At 35.4% G+C, this 16373-nt stretch overlaps 2 protein-coding genes across 2 annotated transcripts; both read right to left on the bottom strand.

Annotated features, from left to right (window-relative positions):
- Positions 1-5364: 5364 nt before the first annotated feature.
- LOC131075150 (lipase-like PAD4) lies at positions 5365-6051 on the bottom strand. The gene has a single exon (XM_058011970.1). It carries the CDS (start codon positions 6049-6051, stop codon positions 5365-5367), a length of 687 nt encoding a protein of 228 aa, XP_057867953.1.
- Positions 6009-9024, bottom strand: LOC131075179 (protein EDS1B-like). The gene is made up of 4 exons (XM_058012011.2): positions 8861-9024; positions 8193-8512; positions 7233-7853; positions 6009-6130 (listed from the first exon to the last, which is right to left on the bottom strand). The coding sequence occupies exons 2-4, from the start codon at positions 8352-8354 to the stop codon at positions 6089-6091; spliced, it is 825 nt and encodes a 274-aa protein (XP_057867994.1). The 5' UTR covers positions 8355-8512; positions 8861-9024; the 3' UTR covers positions 6009-6088.
- Between the last annotated feature and the right edge of the window lie 7349 nt (positions 9025-16373).

Genomic DNA, 16373 nt, shown 5'->3' with positions numbered 1-16373 from the left:
ACTATGTAAGATATTTAAGAACATATAATATCATTTTGATGTGTAAGAACATGTAAGAGGGGGGTTTTGATATAATATAAAAAACATGTAAGAGGAGGTTTACTTATTTTTTATAGTTTATTTGTAGACATTTTTAGGTGTCCAAAATTGCTCCAATAGTGCATGTTGGTGATACTCCTATAGAAGCATGACTTGTATATTTTATTATAAGCATTTTTATATATTATAATTGGTCTTTCTTTTATAGCATATGACTTTTCTCCCAAAAGACTTTTCCCTTCATAAATCTATGTATGATATTTTTTAGTATATTATTTCTCATAACTATTAAGATTATTTATTTATGCACATACCTACTCTACAATATAAGTTTCAGAATAACTTCCACACAATTTTATTCTTTTAATTTGGTATCATATCATAGTCACCTAAAGTTATAGAAGTTAGAAACATGATATCTTTTACTAATCTTGGATTGAGTGGGATATTGTAGAAAGAAAATCTTGTTGTAGAGAAAATGGAAAGCATGTAAAGGATAGAGATGGAGAAATTACTAGGAATGAACTTTGAGATTTGGAAGCTCCATATGGTGGATGTGCTCATCAATAAATATTTATGGATTACTATATTTGGATATAAACCCACTCCAATGAAGCAAGAAGACTACAATATATTGGATAGAAAGGAAAATAGTTTCATTAGCCTCTATTTGGAAAATTTAATATTGCTTAATGTACATGAAGGTACTATTATATATTCTAATTAAAATATATTAGGAAAAAATTATTAATCTAAGAATATTTGAAAACCCAAGATGGGGGATATGCTCATGAGTTTAAAAAATTATGGGTTGTTATATTTGGATCTAAACCTATTACAATAAGGCAAGGAGAATCTATAATATATTTAATAGAAATAAAAATGGTTTGATATTATGACTAGAGAATATATTTGGTAATATGATTTGAGGAGATATGGCTCTTTATAAGGGTCTTCATGTGGGAACTATGTTTTAGCTAGATGAATGCATGGTTTAGTGGAATAATTATTTTATTCATATACTGGGGAGATTTATAGGTTCTTTGACCTCACCATTGGAACTAGCAACAAATAGGAGAGTTTCATCTTCTTTGGATGGTTGTTCTTTCTATGTACCTAAGATTGAGCACTCTTTCCTTAAATAGGAAGCTTTCTATGGAGAAGACATTGGTACAATATTATAAAATGGGCCACATATGTGATGAGGGTACTGGGAACTTAAAATATAAAAAACATTGGAGAGTGGTTAGCTGAAAATGTTCTTAAGTTTGATTTATATAAAAAAATTACATATATGAAAATGAAAAATGTATTTAGTCTAACTTGGTTTCTTGCAAATCTTCTAGGGCATTTTCATTTTGACATATTTGGTGCTATAAGTGTTCCTTCTATTTTAAAATAATTGCATTATGTATATTTAATGTATTATTTTTCTAGAAGAACATGTATGCATTTCCTCTAAAGTAAATTTGAAGTCTATATTATTTTAAATAGTCTATGGATTTGGTAGAAAATTCTTGTAGTAGAAAGATGAAGGTTTTAGAATTTACAATGGTGATGATTTTTATTTAAGATGATGGTAGATTTTATTAGTCTACATTAAAACACAAAAGGAAAATTCATATGCCTCTTTGAAAATAAGATTTATAGAGAAGATTATCATAAAAATAGTTGAGAGAGCTAAGAGTATGCTCAATTAAGACGTTGATATAGTCTTTTTGAGAAAAAGTATTTGTTATGGCTTTTAATTGGTTAATAGGTCTCCCATATTATATCTTGTTGAGAAGACACTTATGGATTTTTAGGTGTGATAATAACCCACATTAAAACATCTTTGATTTTTTGGTTGAAAGAAATCTCCACATGTGCATAAGGAAAAACATTTTAAATTAGAAAATAAGGTACTTAAATATATATTCATCAACTATGGTGTTGGTGTAAAGGGTATAATCTTTGGGATCCCATTATTGAGGCATATAGTATAATTAAATTGTTATGTTAGATAATTTTGACCTTCTTAAATATTACACCTAGCGGAGGATGGAAGGAAAGACATGGTTTAGCTACCCTTAATGATTGAGAAGGTCGAACAAAATCTAATGAAGGACCTAAAGAGGATGAGAGCTTAGATAATTTAGAAAGTTCAAAAGATGAGGTAGAACTTGTCTCAAACCTTAAGGATGTCCACTTAGGCAAGACAATAATTAGATTGATTGGAGATACATTTTTTAAAATTACAAACATTGGTGAGGTTAGAACAATGAAGGCAGCTTGGATGTGAGTGATTTTAAGTCCTATAAATCTTTTTATGGATGAGGAGATTGTTGCATTGAAGAAAAATTACAAATAGGACTTAGCATTTTTTTTATGGATGAAAACCTATTGGTCATAAATGGGTGTTCAAAAGGAAGATCAATTTAGATGCTAATCTTGAGAAGTACAAAACAAGGTTGGTTGCCAGAGGATATCCCCAAATTGAAGGAATATCATTTGGAGATATTTTCTCCCTATTTATCAATTTAGATTTGTTAGGTTCATATAAACGTACAAATAGATCTTTATATGTGGATAGAATAGATGGATATTAAGAAACCATTTCTACATGATGTCTTGGATGAAGATATCTAAATAAATCACTCTATATAGAGAAAGATAAATTAACATATTTTTTAGAAATAAAATTCTTTGTGTGGTCTCAAGCACACTCCTTGGATGCGGTACCAAAATTTTGAGTCTTTTTTTTTGGATTTAGGATTTTTTGAGATAAATTCGATCATTGAATTTATTATAATATGAATGGTCTTTGGTTCCTTATACTCATATTCTATACTAGTGATATAAATTTTATAACCATAAGGATGTCAAAATTTTATTTTAAGTTGCAACTTTTAACATAGTTTGAGATGGAAATATGGACCACTGAATATTTCTTGGTTATGGGTAACTTTTCCTTCTCTAGCGTACTCTTGGTTGAAATAGTAGTCCACTCAAATGCATGCTTTTGCATGATACATAATGTGTCAAGGTTATACAAATGCCATAGAAGTTTCTAGTGAACTTCTAATAAATGCTCATCAACCATGGAAAATTTAATCTCTTATTACGGTTCTTAAAGTCAATAATTATGTAGAACTTCTCAAGGTCCATACTAATCCACCTTTATATTTATAAATTTGATGTTAAATAGTTTTTCCTTCATGAAACTACATTTCTTTAGGTTGTTAGTGTGAAAGATACTCTACCCTCATCTTTCCAAAGACCAATATGTCATCTAGATCCACCCATGTTTGTAATTATTCAACCTAACCCAATTTAGAAAAATGCTTTATTTAATTTTGATTAATTAAATATTAATGTAATTCTTTTTCCAAAAAATAATAAGCATGCATCACTTTCACTTTAAACTAGTTTTACATAAATGTTGTGTGAACAATATATTGTTTGAAAATTAAACTAAATACATTAAAAATTAAAATTGTATTTGCTTATAAGCTATAATCCAATGGTAAACCACCTTTGAATTCATCAAGCATGGTATAATTTCTTAGTACCTAATAACCTCCCATAAAATAGATTTCTAAAAAGAAATTTTATCAAATAAAAAACAAATAAATTTTATTACTTAAATTAATGTAATCTCTTAACAATAATATATAGGTCTAATTGTTTAATTATCTATTTTACTAAAATATTAAACTATTAGAATCAACTATAATATCATAATTTGATAATACCAATAATATTTTTAATTCAGTACTTCAAGTCTCTTAAAATTTCCTCTTCAATAAAATTAAATTGAAAGCTTCAAACTAGAAGCTTTAAAATAATTCAATAAAATCTATGCTAAATATAAAACTCTGAATGCTCTTGTTTGAAATATAACTCTGAATTCTTGAGAGCAGTTTATCTTCACTACTAACCTTGCAATGGAAGTTTGATGGCATTGAAAGGTTAAAAAGGCCGTGGATTTCCTAAAATAGGCAATTGGTTTGAAAAAGAAGCAAGAATTGTATAGTAATTATCATAGATAGTAGTTATATAAATATTCTATATAGTCTTCATATATGTTTTAAATAAGTAGAGTATTTTAGCTTAATTCGAGTGATTAAAAGTCAATTATATGAATATTTGTGGTTTGCAAAAACTCATAAAGATTATTGTATTTATAATTAACCTTACAGTTGTATTGATCTGGAATTTAATCTAAAATATGTTTTATCATTCCATTTATATTACTAAAAATATGGATTTTCTAAAACCTCTTTCCTCATCTCTATCTATCATAATCCAAAAAAGGTTTAAAATGATGTCAAAATTCTATTAATATATATTTAAATTTAAACAACTGCAGAACTTAAATAGAGTTTCGTTTATCAAAATATTTTAAATGACAATAATAAACTTATCTAATTTGAAAAGAAAAAACACAGAAATTGAGAAGTTCGAATATAATAAAATTCTGAAAACCCTACTCTGTTGAAGAAAATAGTTGTTTCCTCTAAATTTCCTTGGCTTCCAAACCTTGGTGTCCAGGAAGTTAGACAAAAGAGAGTTATTATCAACCTTACTGTTGTATTGATCTGAAATTTTATCTAATTTAAACAAAAGGCTCTTTTTCTTTTTCACATCTTTTGAATAAAAACCTTATTACCTGACTTACATTTCTGAAAATATACACTTTCCAAAACTTACTTCTTCACCTCTATCTAACATAATCCAATTGAAACAACTAGAAAACCTAAATGGAATCTATTTATCAAAATATTTTAAATCACAGCATCAAATTTATTTAGATTGAAAAAAAAACACAGAAATTGACAAGTTTAAATGTAATAAAGCTTAAATAAAATAAAAACAAAAACAAAAAAAAAACCCTTCTTTTTCTAAATTTCCATGGCTTTCAAACCTTAAGTATCCATGAAGTTAAACAAAAGAGAGTTTGACTGCCACTACTGTGATTTATTGAAAATAAGCCACATCCAAATTAAAAATGGGCTTGTAGAACCATTCTAGGAAGATCCCAGATTTGAATCCTACCAGTACTCTTCTCCAGGAAAACCTCATCAGAAATACTGTAATCTTTGATCGTCCTCCACACGATCTTCAAACTTCTCAAGACTTTCTACTGTGCTCAATTACAAAGAAAATTACCAATACCACATAAATTAAATAGACTCCAGACACATAACTGGAGTTTATTTACCAAAATATCTTAAATGACTGCAACAAACTTATCTAGATTGAAAACAAAACATAGAGATTGACAACTTCGACTGAAATAAAACTCTGAAATCTCTTCCTCAATGAAGAAACATGATTTTTCTTCTAATTTCCCCTGACATTCCAACCCTGGTTGTTCATGAAGTTAAACAAAGGAGAGCTTGATTGCCACTGCTGGGATTGATGTCGAAGATCTCTGTATCGTTGCCACCATGTCATGACGCTACTTCCCTCCAAGAAAACCTCATCAGAGATACTGCGATTCTTGTTCATATTCCCCATATAACATTCAAAATTTTCAAGGCCTTCTATCTGTGGAGCATTCATGGCTTGATGTTGAAGAATTTTCAGGGCTTCTTCCACATGAGCCCAAAAGCAAGAGTCTTCAGTCCAGGATGCAAACTTTGTGCGGGGCCTCCTATCTCTACCTGTGCGAGTTCGGTTTTTATCATCCAGCCTTTTCTGAAGTACCTCATGGCGGTGGGGCCTAATGCCTGCTGATAGATAATTTCCACTATTGCCATGTCTGCTATCATTTTGATAGTAGCTTGCAATGTCCAGAGGCTCCACAAGTTTCATATATGCATTGCCAGCATTAATCCATTTGTTTTGGGTTTGGAAGTCGCTGGGCAACTGGTGCATCTCCACCAGCCCAACTATGCCATCCCAAAATGATGCCAATTTCATTCTACACTCATCTGCTCTAATATGCTTCCTATCAATTTGCGGTTTGAAGGTATCATAATAGCCAGGGGCCTTACAAGTAGATTTGTACCATTCAAGCTGTGCCATATTGCTTTGACTTAGGCTCAACTCAAAATTCAGTTTATCAATGTTGGTGTCTTGCTCGTTTTTCATCTCTCTGGCTTTTCTGAGGGCAGTAAGTACATCCATATTATGCTTAAAAATCAAAGTCGATCAGACTTAATGTCTAAGCAATCTACATCATCTAACAAAATGAATGGTAATTAGAAACAAGCAACAAATGCACTTCAACCAAAAACATCTCTAAATAGCCCTAATATATGTGGAAATAACCTGTAACATTTATCAGATGATGACAAACAAGTAAGACCACCCCACATTTATTAGATGTCAACGCTAAAAGCATGGCCTGAAGGCTAAAAGAGCAAAGTATCAACTCTATAAAATTGGGTGATGGAGACTCTTTCCAATGCCCATTCTATCTCATGGTGAAACTTCCACATTAATAACTAGTCAGCCTTACTCTAAAAGTGAAATATGTTGGGGTCTAATAATAAAATATTTATTTTCTTAGTATAATTTTTTTATATTCTTTTATCAACATTTTAAATTACATATTATAACTAATGGGCTTTTATTTTAGGGGAGAAGTTGAAAGGTTTTGAAGGAGTCTTCCTGAGTGTAAAGCCCTGAGACCATAAGGGATAAGGCCAGGATCATACCTGGGAGGGCTTCAGAAGAATGGATAACCCTCAACCCTTGACTTTTAGTCAAAGAGGTTTCATCCTAATGCTCAGATTCTATTCTCAGACAGCTTTGATAAAATAGATGCCCATCAGTCCCTAACTCATCCTGACGCTCAGATTCTATTCTCAAAAAGCTTTGATAGAATAGATACCCATCAGTCCTGAACTCTCAACTGAAAAGATATCAATCTAAGACTTATACTATAATATCACTATATATTTGATTTAAAATCTTCCAATCAAAAAAATTAAAATACCAAAAACAATACGTTTACAGAATCATTTCTTGAAACAAATGAAACATCGTATCTACCATTCTTTTTTCCTTTTCCATATATAGTTCCCCTCTTTTTCTGCCTAAAAATGTAAATTTCCAATATTCACAGATGACGAAACCCCAGAAATGGGATAACTCAGGCAAGAGAAAACTAGGAAAAATCTACTCACAAAGACACATTTAATTGTAAATGAATAAAATAAGGCTGATTACTATTCAAAGATAAATTGAAGCATTCAGATTACCTGAGCCCCAACGCCAATTGCTTCCAATGCCAGTGCTATTCCCATCTCAAAGGAGTCTGGGACAAAGTTTGCAATTTGCCATGAATTCTGTAAGTTTTCAGTGATATCTTTCAACAACTTGCCATAGCCTGTATGCTCTGAAATACAGGCATCTACAATTTGATCAAAAGACAATCCTTGGTTGCTTTGCAGAGTGCAATGTAGTATCTTCAGGATAGCTTCAGAGTCATCAAAACAAGCTGCACGGTTCATTGAACAGAACATATAAGTACCAGAGGGTCTATACAGAATACTGGGAGAACCTGTGTACTGTAGGCCATTGTTAACAAGAGTCCTGGAAGCCTCTTGAATCGGAAGATCCGATCCAGGCCCCCAGTGAGGCACAATTGTATTGAGAGGCTCGGCAACTGATACCACATGACAAAATTTTCCAGACCAATCCTGGCGAGCAATCGCCTGCCCAAGTCTAGCATCTCCCACTAAAGGAGAGCCAAATGTAATGCAAGAAGGAGGTGTGTTTCTCAAACCCTTTCCCAAAAAGAAAAGAGTGGCTAGGGTTGCAACTGCACCTCCTATGGAATGCCCCCCAAATATAATGGCTTGTTCCCGTAAAGCCTGCACCTGATTGAACAAAACAAATAAACTTCATTACTCTATATTTGAGAACTCAGATCTCGATCGAATAAGGCAAAAATGATTCTTCACTAATGGCACACAATAATTGATTAACAAATCGCTATGGAGATTGCTTGATATGTTTTGAGATGTATGGCAGAGTGGTAAAGCTGGACCATCACTAAAATCAAGTTTCGAATTTTTAAGGATTGTATACGAAGTCATTCCTCATATGTATAAACTCTCATTGTCTCTCAGAAATGGGGATTCAGATAGAAGGGGCATTTCTCTTACAAAAAGAATACGAAGAGGAGATGATTAAGATGGAATTAAGGGCTTGTTTACCTGGGTATCGAGATCTGTATTCTCCAGAATATATTGAAACCGGTTGAAAGCCCCTTTATGAACAAGGGCCGGCTGATCATCATCACCCTTGAGGCTGGGAGATGAGACTGTGTCTGCGTTCTGGATATTGCACTCATCATATTTTCCATCTCTGACTTCCATATAAAGTGAAGAAACACACAAATACGCCACACCTTCATGTTTCTTCAGAAGAAAAGGATCTCTGTTTTCTTTATGCACACTACAGATCTCATTCCAAGTCTGGTGTAGGGTTTCCAGAGGAAGCAAGAAAACTTGCAGTCTCCAGACAAACAGCGAACCTAGAACAACAATTTTACAAATCAGCACAATCAAGCCCATAAAGTCTTGAAGCATCAAGCCCAGCATCACGTCCTTCAATTTTTACAAATAAAGTTCAACTACTGTAAAAATCAATGTCTTCCTGTTGAACCCACGAACTTTCAGAAAGAAGTTTCTTATATTTTTTTGAATACCCAACCAAAAAAATACATAATTGGTTTTCTAAAAGCTCAAATCAATCAGTCAAGACAACTAGTTTTGTAAGGCCTGCCAAATTGCCAATCACCTAAGAATTAACAACAGAAACAAATAATTAACACAAGAAATTTCTCTCGACTCAAATAAGAATTCAGGAGATAAATACTTACTGAGGGGTACTGAAATCGTCCATAGTTTAACCACCCCTGCTGCTTCCTCTGCTTCAGATATGTGACCATGTGCTTCGAATAGAAGCCCAATTTATAGAAAGAATTACCGCATCATGGATAGACTCAGGAATGCCGAAATGAATTTTTAAAATATAAACTACAACATCGAAATGAAAAGTCCTTGGAAGTTCTATGGTAAAATAGTAGAGAACGTAATTTTTATTGCAGATTTGTCAATGCAAGATATATGGAGTAGAATTTCTTACGGGTTATTGAAGATAAATGAATGTGGTAAGTTGTCTATATAACCAAATTTAATCTTACATAGAAGAGACCAGGACACATTTGAAATAATAAAGATATTATGCTATTTCGTTCAACTACTACATGCTCACAACTACTACTGGGCCCTCTCTCTTGCACCATTAAAAGGAAAGTCCTGGAAGCTCCACACTAAAATATAACAAATAATGTAAATGTTATTTCAGATTTGAATTGATGTGTCTAAGTATATTTAGTTTTATAAATGTTATGGAATATATATTTATTTTGATTGGTAAAGGTAGAGCTGAGATTCATATTATTCTGGAATTAATTACAGTATTGTCATAGCTGAGTGGCATAGCATAAAAAACCATTCTCGGCATTTCCAACGAAAAATGGTTTCCAAACAGGCAGAAAACCATAAGAATCATGATTTATCCTTATAAAAACCTAACGAAATTTTGCAGTCTTAAAATGATAAAGCTAAAAAGAGCTTAGATGGCAGATTCTCAACTGCCTGGATAACAGAGATTTTAAACATAACTAAGTAGCCAAAATAAACTATAGGTAGTCTTGGATTAAATTTCAAAAAAAGATTTTTCACAGCACCAAATTAGAGAACCTAGCTTGCACTGGAGGGTTCAGATTGGGACGGTTCAATTCTCACTCTCCCATGGGCTCTGGCTGCAGGGCGGCCATGACCACAACCAGAGCCCCGACGACCCCTTCTTGCTCCACCCCGACAATCTTGATCGACTTGAGGCTGTTCGTCTGCAGCTTTCAGGGGCAGGATTCCATTGAGTCTTGCAAATTGGAAGAGGTCTTCCTCTCTGTCTTGGACCTCTGGATTTTCCCTTAGGAACCGCCATTTGAGGTAGCTCAGTCCAACTCGAGTGAAAACCTTGTGTCTATCCAAGTCTTTCCCTTTCAAGTCCAGCAAGGAAGGATAATACTTGATGAACTCTCTGTGGGCATTGAATAGTATCCGGTCGCTTGGTCGAGGAGCCCCTGAGTCATGGAGGGCCTTATTCAAAATCTTTTGAAATTCTTGAAGGATTTCCTCAGGAAAGAACTCCTTAGCAAGGCTCCATATGGCTTGCTTACGTAATTTTTGATCCAGCAAAGAAGCCACAAATCTGGAGGAGATACTGGTGTTATCTCGCAGATACTCATCCCTATTCAAATGGCCACTACCTAGTATCATCCTTACTGCAAGGAGAACATGAGGGTCTAAGTGAATGAGGAGATGCTTCAGTCTCAAATCTATGATCTTTCTGAAGGATACCTGGCGCGTGGAGGCTGAGAAGGAAATGGGAGTGCCTGCTCCAAAGCATGAGGAAGGCCTTGGATAAACACTCATAATGAAGCCATATGGAGCCTCAGTCGACATGGTTGATCAAAGAAGGAAACCGACAAGAGAAAAAGACCAGAATGAACTATGAAATGGTTTTAGTAGGATAGGAATGAAAGTGGCTTGCAGAAAACGCCAAGACAAGATCATCGGGCGCTGTCTTCAACACCTAATAATGAGGAACGAGTTTGCATTAATATCTCTAGCAAAGGTGCCAGAGAATAATTGTCCTGGGCAAGCCAAATCTCCCGGGCGCAATTAAAGAGGACAACCTGTGGATAGGCACATGCCTTGGGTACAAAATGATAGCTCTTAGTAGTTGGAGCTTCAGGAAGCGAGATTAGGAGAAAGCTTAGTTAGGTTAAGCGGTTGGATGACAAAAAATGATCCAGACCCACCACTAAACCTAGGGTAAAGTGGAAATTAAATTCAAAAATTATATAGCCGTTACTCCAAGACCACCAAAAGTATGTGTTTAGACAGTTGCTTTAAAATTGATAAGCAACTATAATCTTCCCTCCTCATTCAAGATGGTCTAGTGCATTTTCCAAAGACCCTAAATGGACAAAACCTACTGATTATTCTGATCTGCTTTACCATTAGACCGATCACTCTGCTCCCACCAGTGTATGAAAGTTCCTTGACCTGCTAGTTTTGATAGGGCATCTGCCACTGCATTTGCTTCCCTATAGATATGTTTAGCTTCATAATGCTCAATTCTGATCAAATTTTCTAATATTTTATCTAAAATTGCTTGAAGTCTCTAGTTTGTAGTTTTTTCTTCCTAATTGCATTAATTGCTATCTCCAAGTCTCCTTCCACTGAGACATTTCTTAAGCCATGGTTGATGCAGTCCATCAAACCAAGTTGCAATGCTTTGAATTCTGCTATATTGTTGGTGTCTGGTGGAATCGGCTTTGCCATTTTCCCTATTATTGCTCATAAGTGATCTCTAATTATGTAACCTATTCTAGAGGGACCTGGGTTACCTCTGGAGGCACCATCAAAGTTTAATTTTAACCAGCTAGGCTTTGGAGGAGACCAGGTTGCAACTTTTCTAAAATTGTTTTTTTGACCAAAGGATGGAGGAATTATGATCCCTCGCCATTTTTGCCTGATACTTTCATCCCATGAAGAGAAGACTTTGGACTGGTCCAAAGAATAAGCTATTTTGCAGTTAACCGAGTCCACTATTGCCGATTCAATTGAGTTTAGAACTGATTCTTGACTCCTAGATTTTCCTTCAAATAACCTACGATTCCTTTCTTTGCAGATTTCCTAGACTAAGCATGATGGGGACATTTCCATAATTTGACTGAGGGAGCTCTCCTTAAGTGGAAGAGGCCAACTTTGGAATAGAGACTTGATATCATTAGATAGGGCAATAAACAAACCTAGCTTAGCACAAAGCCACCTCCAACATTTACAAGCAAAGGGGCAATTCCATAGGAGGTGGTGCATTGTCTCTACCTGGGCTTTGCACAAAATGCGTCTTGATGGTCCTTCGTAACCCATTTTTTCTAACTTTTCTGCAGTTAGAAAATTTTTTTATGAAAGGCTAGCCATGCGAAGATGCCTAGTTTTGGGATGATTTTGGGGCTCCAAAACAGATTCAAAGGGATGTCTTGCATGTCCTAATCTACAAAACTGACTAGAACTATATATCCATCTTTTGAATTATACTGCCATGTTTTGGATGGTGCCCAGATCAAGGAGTCTACCCCTCTTCTGGGGCTGATATTTCTTGCTTCTATTTGTTCTAGGAGTTGATCTAGATCTTGCCTTGGGATTGGTGAGCCCTCCATTGATTTCCACCTTCAACTTTGGGAATTGGACAGGTCATCCATTTCCAAGTAGTCTCTAACTCGGGAATCCAAATGTTGTTTAAACTAGTATTCTGTAGTAGGAATATCAGTGGAGTATGCCAGAGGTGGATAACCACCCCAAGGGTCCTCCCAGAAAGGTGTAGATGATCCATCATGAATATCTTGTGTGATCGATTATAAAACTAGATTTTTGTAGGAAATGATGAAATTCCAAGTTCTAGATCCCTTGGGAAAATTGTCTATTCTACGAATGTTGAGGTGGTCCTGTTCTGGTAGATACTTGGTTTCCAGCATTCTAACCCATGTTGCATTAGGGTTTTTAATGAACTTCCAGACTAGTTTAGCCCCTAGGGCTATGTTTTGCAATTTAAGGTCTTTGATGCTTAGACCTCCCATTGTCCAGGGCTTGATAATTTTATCCCAAGCTATTGAGGCAATTTTGTGCTTTTCCTTAGTATTTTGCCAAAAGAAATTTCTCATCTTATTAATTATGAAGGAGTTAGCACTAGATGATAAAGATAATATGGATAAAAGATAAATAGGAATGGTCGAAGCCACTGCTTGGATCATCACTAGCCTTCCCGCCCAAGAGAGCCACTTGCCCTTCCAAGAGTTTGAATTTTGCTCCTTTTAGTTTTAAAGGATCCCAAAATTTAGAGTTCCTTAGACCTCAGTCTATTGGAATGCCGAAGTGAATACAAGGGAGAGATCATTCTCTGCAGTTTAGAATTCTAAGAATTTTGGTCTGCAATAAGATTGGAGTAGTGAAAAAATAAACTTTAGTTTTATCCTTATTTCTTAATTGGCCTAATGTCTTTCCATAAGTTTCTAGTATCTGATTTAGATGGGAAGCTTCCTTAACTTTTTTTGCCCCCAAGAGAAGGTTATCGCCTACAAACTACTGGTGTGTGACTACAAAATCTTTTGTTACTTTGATTCCCTATAAAAGGCTATTAGTATGACTAGCTCTGATTGCCCTTCCCAAGGCCTCCCCCATTATGATGTGGAGGAAAGGAGATAAAGGGTCTCCTTGTCTGATACCCCTTGAAAAGGAAAAGAAGCCCGCTAGTTTTCCATTTATCAAAAGTGAAAATCTAGGAGTTGATATGCATTCAAATACCCAGTTGATCCATTGTTTTTCAAAGCCAAATGCTTGCATGATTTTGCAGAGAAAGCACCAATCTACACTATCATAAGCTTTTGTTATGTATATTTTTGTTATCATACCTGACCTGTTTGTGCTTTGAAGAGTGTGGATTTCTTCTTGCACTATAATCACCCCATCAAGGATTGAGCGACCAGGGATAAATCCTATCTGTTCTTCTGAAATGATGTTGTCCATGAGAGGCTTCAATCTGTTAGTCATAACTTTTGAGAGAATTTAATAAACCGTGTTGCATAAAGAGATGGGCCTATAATCTCCAAGATTTTCTGCCTTCTCCTTCTTTGGAATGAGCGCTATGAATGTGTTCTTTACTTCTTTGAGAATATTCCCTAATCTTCTTGAGCACTCTAGAGCTTTTGAGAGGTCTTGTCCTACGATATGCCAACACTTCTTGAAGAAATCTGTAGGAAACCCATCCGGGCTAGGTGCCTTACCAAAAGGGAGTTGATTGAGAGCTTGGAATCCTTCTTCCAACTTAATTATCTCATTTAGCATCTGATTTTGGTTGTTTGTTATGATCTTGGGGATCCCTGCCAGAATCTTTTTTTGTTCTAGCAATTAAGATCCTTCATTGTTGTTTAAGAGATTAGAATAAAAGGTGATGATCTCTTTCTTTATTTCGTCTGGGTCCTCTGAGATTTGATTATGCTTAATTTGTAGTTTTGATATCCAATTCTTGCTTCTTCTGATTTTTGTTACATTATGAAAGAACTTGGTGTTTTTATCCCCCATTTTGAGCCAGTTCTCTCTAGAATTTTGCTTCCCGAAGATTTCTTCTTTAGAGAGAATGTCGTCATACTCCAAAAGGAGGGTCCTTTCCTATTGAAAGGATTCTTGATCCATTCCCACGGAGATGATCCTGTCATTAAGAGCTGCTAATCTCTCTTCTAGTAATCTTTTTGTTGAGAATATGTTTTTGAAGTGCTAAGAATTCCATTGGAGCAATTTCTGCTTAACTAATTTTAGCTTTGCGATGAAGTAGAAGAGTTTCGATCCCTCAAATGATGCTTCCTTCCACCAATTTTCTATCAGGGTAAGAAAATTTTAGTCTTTCATCCACATATTTTCAAACCTGAATGGAGTCCTGGACATTCCCTAAGTGCCTTGCAAAGAGAGAAAAATGGGGTAATGGTCTGAACCTGAACAAGGAAGGACAATAGAGGAGGGAGTGAAGGGAAAAAGCCTCAAGTCCCCTTGCCAGAAGAATCTATCTATTTTTTCTGCTATATTACTAAATAATTTTCTTCTATTTGTCCATTTCAAGGCGTGGGGCCCTGAATCTATTTCCAAAAGACCATTCCTTCAAATCCAATCATTGAAGTCCTGTTGGGAACCACCTAGTCGGATGATTCCTCCCTTTTTGTCAGAAGCACTCCTGATAGCATTGAAGTCAGCCCCAATGAAGACTTGTTCCTCAGCTAAAGTAGACAAGACTATATCTAAAGAAGACCATGTGAGTCACTTTTTGTGTGGGGACATTGGGCCATAGGTATTTATAATAAAGAATGAAGTGTTTGTTTGAAGATGACTGATTTTGGCAAGAAGCCAATTCCTGCTGGATGCAATACCTTCTGCTTTGACTTGAGAAGGATTCCAAATTATCATTAAGCCTCCAAATGCTCCTTTTGAGGCTACTCTCAATTGAAGAGATGCCTGGAACAAAGGACTAATTCCACTTCCAAAGGAAACTGCTTGCTTGTCCTCCAATTTAGTTTCATGCAAGAGGATTAAGTCTACACTAACCAAAAGAATCCTTCTTTTGGTCACCCTCTATTTGTTAGGGGCATGGAGGCCCCTAACATTCCATGATAGGATTTTCATTGTTGTTCAGGAAGGGAACTCCCCTTCCCTACTTTCCAATAGTCTGATAGTTTAGATTGATTCTCTGCCACTCCATCCTAGGATCTAGCTTCAATGAATGATTTACGACCCTTCTTTGGAGGGGAAGAACCAAAATCTGGCTTCTCCAAACCCTCATGATTCTAGTGTAGCCCTAGTTTCCTTTTTTCCTTAATCTAAGAGTACAAAACTGCAAGGGGAGTGTCTAAGATTGAGTCTGGGTCCTCATCTCCTATCATGAGATTCTACAGAAGATTCTGAGCATTCTGCTCACTAGTCAAATCAAGACTATTAGACCCAAAAGGCGGAGAGAAAAGAAAAGGGTAAGGGATTTCAGCTGAGAGGTTAAAATGTTGATTGGAAGGGGGGAGATCTAAAGAAGGAGAAATTTCTCCTTCTGATAAGTGTGATTCATTATCCTCCTCAAGATCAGCTTTAAGATCTTCTTCAATAACATCCTCTTCCTGTAAGATTTTCGACAGATGAATATTTTTGCTTTTACTAGATTTTTTTGTCAGGAGGGATCTCCTAAGTTTCTTACGCTTAAAATTGCTCTTTCTTTTGGTAGACTTAGCTGAAGGTTGGGAAGAAATGTTGAATGCCCCTCTACTCAGGGAAGGAGTTTTTTTTGGACAAAACAAACTCCTGATGACCTTTCGGGATTAAGGCTTAGCAATCAGTGATAGAATGAGAGGAAGAAAAATCAAAGGAAAGGGTAGGGAACCCTGATAAACCTGACCTAGAATCGATTGGTTTATACCTCCTGATTTATCTCTTGGACACAAATTTTTTCTAGGAGTGTGAAGGAGCTGAAAGTTTGGATCAACAGTTGAGATAGGAGGAGAGGCTGAGGGTTTGACTTGGGACTATCAAAGAGCCATCTTGATTGTGTGGGCTGCAACCAAAACAACTGAGTCCGCTGGGTCTGATGCAATTTCCCGATCCAAGACCATCTTCTAAATGTCTAGGCTAGAAGTGATTGGCACTGAATGCTGATGAAGTATGTTAAGGGCTCCCATGAAAGCTATCAGAGAACTGTTATTGACTATTTGGTTCCTAAGGAAACAT

Source organism: Cryptomeria japonica, chromosome 5, assembly GCF_030272615.1.
Source record: "Cryptomeria japonica chromosome 5, Sugi_1.0, whole genome shotgun sequence".
Classification (NCBI taxonomy): domain Eukaryota; kingdom Viridiplantae; phylum Streptophyta; class Pinopsida; order Cupressales; family Cupressaceae; genus Cryptomeria; species Cryptomeria japonica.
This window is presented reverse-complemented; position numbering and strand designations above follow the sequence as displayed.

Coding starts and splice junctions, on each gene's coding strand:
- LOC131075179 (XM_058012011.2), bottom strand. CDS start 8,354: ATGGAAGTCAGAGATGGAAAATATGATGAGTGCAATATCCAGAACGCA. Junction 7,854..8,192: donor ATACAGATCTCGATACCCAG/GTAAACAAGCCC, acceptor TTGTTCAATCAG/GTGCAGGCTTTACGGGAACA. Junction 6,131..7,232: donor CAATTGGCGTTGGGGCTCAG/GTAATCTGAATG, acceptor TACTGCCCTCAG/AAAAGCCAGAGAGATGAAAA.
- LOC131075150 (XM_058011970.1), bottom strand. CDS start 6,051: ATGGCACAGCTTGAATGGTACAAATCTACTTGTAAGGCCCCTGGCTAT.